At 58.0% G+C, this 4631-nt stretch overlaps 1 protein-coding gene across 1 annotated transcript; it reads right to left on the reverse strand.

Annotated features, from left to right (window-relative positions):
- Window positions 1-204: 204 nt before the first annotated feature.
- ETH_00020875 (Granule-bound starch synthase WX-TsB protein,related, related) lies at window positions 205-4204 on the reverse strand (the record flags this gene model as incomplete). The annotated part of the gene is made up of 8 exons (XM_013380014.1): window positions 205-298; window positions 507-690; window positions 875-1525; window positions 1781-2010; window positions 2236-2364; window positions 2591-3231; window positions 3434-3916; window positions 4021-4204. Coding segments are annotated over 8 exons (2596 nt in total), but the record flags the coding sequence as incomplete, so codon positions are not given.
- Between the last annotated feature and the right edge of the window lie 427 nt (window positions 4205-4631).

Genomic DNA, 4631 nt, shown 5'->3' on the forward strand with positions numbered 1-4631 from the left:
GCAAAACCCTAAACCCTAAACCCTAAACCCTAAACCCTAAACCCTAGATATTAAACACAAACCCTAACCCGCAAGCCCTCCAGCCGGAGTCAAACAGCTCACTAGCAATTATCCTTTCCCGCGGAATCCTCTACGGGCACTGTGGCTCTCCCCTGTGGTGGTGCTTGGGGTTTAGGATTTAGGGTTTAGGGTTTAGGGTTTCACCTGTTTCTTCGTGCCACTGCGCCTCGTGCTGGTCAACGAAAATCTCGTGCGGCTGAAGTTCTCTGTAGCCCTCCGGTAGAACAATGACGCGCCCCTGTTCAAACAAACCCTAAACCCTAAACCCTAAACCCTAAACCCTAGATCTTAAAGCTTCAAACCCGAACTGTAGATGTATGATGACAACTTTAGGATAAAACCTAAACCCTAAGCCCTAAATCCTAAATCCTAAACTGGCAGCCCCGCACCGAAAACCCCATTGAGTTTCAGCAGAGGCTCGCAAGGGTTTAGGGTTTAGGGTTTACTTGGAGAGGGTAGCACTCGTCCACACCAGCTCCCGGCTGCAGCCGCTGCTGCTGCTGCCGCTGCCGCAGCGCTTGTGTTGCTGCTGCTGCAGTGCGGCCCCTCTTGCCAGCAGTGCTGGCAGCAGCAGCAGCAGCAGCTGCTGCTGCTGCTGCTTGTCTCCTGCCGGCGCTCTCGACGACGGACCTGCACCCCACCAAACCCTAAACTCTAAACCCTAAACCCTAAATCCTAGCCCTGACTTCTTTGTCAAAAAAATAACTGCGAGGTGTTTTAGCCTGTGCGCCAACCGCAGTCGCCCCTACGGGCACAGCAATCAGCCCAGAATAAGGGTTTAGGGTTTAGGGTTTAGGGTTTAGGGTTTCTGTACCAAGTTCCCTCTTTCTCGTTGGCCCTGCAGATCCTCCAGTCATAAAAGCCGCAGCGAGTGAACACTCCAAAGTCAACGCGGCCGAGCCACAAGGTGCTGCTCTTCTTAGGCTGCTGCTGCTGCTGCTGCTGCTGCCGCTGCTGCCGCTGCTGCTGCTGCTGCTGCTGCTGCTGCTGGTGAGTCAGGGCGGCTGCGGGGGAGAGGGTGGTGTCTGAGTAAGGGCTGCGGGTCTCTGCTGCTGCTGCTGCTGCTGCGTCTTCCGCAGCCGCAGCAGCAGCGGGAGGCGCAGCAGCAACGCCAGCAGCAAAAACGGGGGTTTTGTCGAGAGACCTGAAGCTGGCAGCCCTGCGCAGCAGCAGCTGCTCCTCCTTCTGGTTCTTCAACTGCTGCTGCAGCTGCTGCTGCTGCTCTTTACTCTCTATGGGCCTTTCCCACTGCAGCGCGTGGTAAGAGTAAACCCCCGTTTTGCATGCGCGGTTAAACGAGGGGGCCACCAGCACCAAAAAGATGTCTTCAGGCCCGCTGCTGCTGCTGCTGCTGCTGCTGCTGCTGCTGCTGCTGCTGTCGACTTCTATCAGCACTTCTATCACGAAGCGCTCACCCACCGCACGCACTACTGGGTCCAGCGGACGCCGCAGCTGCCAGTCGTGCCTGCTCGCAAACCCTAAACCCTAAACCCTAAACTCTAAACCCTAAACTCTAAACCCTAAACCCTAAACGCTACGCTTCTCGTCGGTGGTTTAGAAGCAAAGGCCGGCGTATTGGGCGCCTTCTCCCCTACTCTTGTTGCTCCACTTGCTTATCCTGAGCAAGTGGAGCACCTAACCCTAAACCCTAAACCCTACACCCTAGACTCTAAACCCTAAACCCTAAACCCTAAACTCTAAACCCTGAACCCTGACCCACCTGTCGTAGAAAGCGTTTAAAAGTTTGACTGCCTCCATTCTAACTGTCTCTTCGCTGCTGCCGAGCAGCGCCACCAGCAGCTGCTCCAGCCTCGCGCTGCTGCTGCTGCTGCTGCTGCTGTTGCAGCAGCACGAGTTCCCACAGCTGCAGCTGTGGCTGCTGCTGTCGGGAGAGGCCTCTGGCAAGAAGGCGCTGTGCCACACGTCCCCAGCCAAGTCCATCAGCGTATCCTGCTCGTCAAACCCTAAACCCTAAACCCTAAACCCTAAACCCTAAATTCTAAACCCCAGGGACACTCAAAGTGCTCAGCGCCACTGAAAGGTGTGCGAACCCTAAACCCTAAACCCCGAACCCTCAACGCCAAACCCTGGAATTTACAGCGTCATGCTCCTCCAACGAGCCGCGCGACGAAGACCCTAGGGCTTAGGGTTTAGGGTTTAGGGTTTAGGGTTTACCTTGACAGCTTCTCTTGTTGCAGAGGTGAGCAGCGCCGTAAACCACCGAAGTTTATTTTGACAGAAAAAAGGAGACAGCCCGCAGGCGTTCCAAACCCTCAGCCCGTGCTGGCCCCGCCGCCTCGCCATCTGCCCGCAAACCCTAAACCCTAAACCCTAAACCCTAAACCCTAAACCCTTGAGCTCAACCCAAGCCCGCACAGCGACGGGACAGGGTGCTCAATCAACGCAGCCGTCGCCATTTAGGGTTTTATCCATGAAGGGCCCTTTTTCGCTCTAGGGTTTAGGGTTTAGGGTTTGTCCAGCCTGCTGCAGCCACAGCCTCCCCCGTCTCTAGGGTTTAGGGTTTAGTCACCAGTCTGCTGCCGAGCATGAACGAAGGCACTTGGAAGACGTTCGGCACTTCCTGCAGGCACCGCCGCAGCGCCTGCTGCTGCTGCTGCTGCTGCTGCTGCTGCTGCTGCTGCTGCAGCAACTCCGTCCCGTCAAGAATGAGAGAAGCCAGCAGCGCGAGAAGATAAGCATCGAAACGGCCCCTCGACTCGCAGCAAAAGCGCAGCACGTCCACGTCGAGGCGCAGCTCCAGGCACGCCCGCTGCTGCTGCTGCTGCTGCTGCTGCTGCTGCTGCTGCTGCTGGGGGTCTGCGGCGGCCTTGCTTTTTTTGTGCTTTCCCCGCGGGGAACGGGCTGACGGGGGAGTCTCTGGCGCTGCTGCTGCTGCTGTTGCTGCTGCTGCTCTTGCTGCTGCTGCTGCGGCAGGGACCACGCGGATGAGGCCCGGAGGCAGCGAGAAGGAATGGCCGCCCGAGGCAACAGACCCTTGCTGCTGCTGCTGCTGCTGCTGCTGCCAGCAGCGCGGCTCTATGAGCAGCATGACGTCGAAAGGCAGCAGCTGCTCGCGAGAAGCAGCAGCAGCAGCAGCAGCAGCTGCTGCTGCTGCTGCTGGCTCTCGCAACGCAGAAGATCCAGTGCCTTGCAGCGTCTCCAGCAGTGTTTCTGAAGGCCCCACAAACCCTAAACCCTGAACACTAAACCCTACCGCAAACCCTAAACCCTAAACCCTAAGCCCTAAGCTCCGACACCCCCCACGCAAAACCCCTACTTTTGCTGCTTCTGGGTGCTTCAACCGTCCCCCGCAAACCCTCACCTCGGGGAACGGGGTCTAGGGTTTAGGGTTTAGGGTTTAGGGTTTGCCTACCGCTGCTAGCTCCTGGGGGGCGAATGCGCTGCAGCAAGCAGCAAAGCGACGTCGTTTCAAACTCGTTTGTTAGCAGCTTGCTGCTGCTGCTGCTGCTGTCTTTTGCTGCTGCTGCTGCAGGGTCAGCAGTGACGGTGAAGGAAATATGTGGCTCGTCTGTTTGCTGCTGCTGCTGTTGCTGCTGCTGCTGCTGCTGCGACTGCAGCAGCAGCTGCTGCTGCTGCTTCGTCAGCAGCTGAGCGAGACACTGGTGGGCCTTTAAGAGAAGGGCCGTCAAAGTATTCCCTGCTGCTGCTGTTGCGGCTGCTGCTGCTGACTGGTCTGCTGCATGGCCTGCTACTGCTGCTGCCGCTGCTGCTCGCTGCGAGCTGCACTGCATCAGCAGCAGCAGCACCTGCTGCTGCAGCGGCTGCAGCAGCTCATCCTGCTGCTGAGCCAACAGGTGCTGCTCGCTCGGGAGATAAGACGAAGCAAAGAGCTTCGCTGCAAGGCCACACACAGCAGCAGCAGCAGCAGCAGTAGCAGCAGCAGAGCTGCAGCAGCAGCAGCATAACAGCAGCACAGGGCTGGCGGGAAGGAGACCTTACGCTGTCTCTCTAGCTGCAGCAGCAGCACAAGCAGCTGCTCGGAGACTCGAATGCGGAGCGCGGGCGTGTCTGCTGCTGCTTCAGGGTCGTGGGTCGGCTGTTGCTGCTGCTGCAGCTGCTGCTGCAGCTGCTGCTGCAGCTGCTGTTGCAGGTGCTGCTCATCAGGCCACACACTTCTCTCCATCTTGCAGCTGCAGCTGCTGCTGCAGCAGCGAGGCGTCCTTCGGGCGGGGCCAAGTCGTTTCCCTTTGCTGCTTCTGTTGCTGCTACTGCTGGCGTTGCTGCGGCTGCTGCTGTTGTCTATGTTGTTGTCGCTGCTGCTGCTGCAGTAGCAACTGAAAGTAAACAGGCGCCAACGGAGAGTTTATTCCATGCTGCCGTTAAGAGTGGGGACAGCTGCGCCCGCTGCTGGCACTGCTGCTGCTGCTGCTGCTGTTCCTGCTGCTGCTGTGCTGCTGCTGCAGCACAGAAAGCCATGCGTTTTGTGACACTAACTAAACTCGGGAGAATTCATCGGAGAGATGCACAAGCCCTCATGTAATTGCTGCTCTATCGCCACATGCAGCAGTCGGCTGCTGCTGCTGCTGCTGCTGCTGCTGCTGCTGCTGCGG

The sequence above is a fragment of the Eimeria tenella genome, genomic scaffold (genome assembly GCF_000499545.2).
Source record: "Eimeria tenella Houghton genomic scaffold, Eth_scaff432, whole genome shotgun sequence".
In the NCBI taxonomy this organism is placed as follows: domain Eukaryota; phylum Apicomplexa; class Conoidasida; order Eucoccidiorida; family Eimeriidae; genus Eimeria; species Eimeria tenella.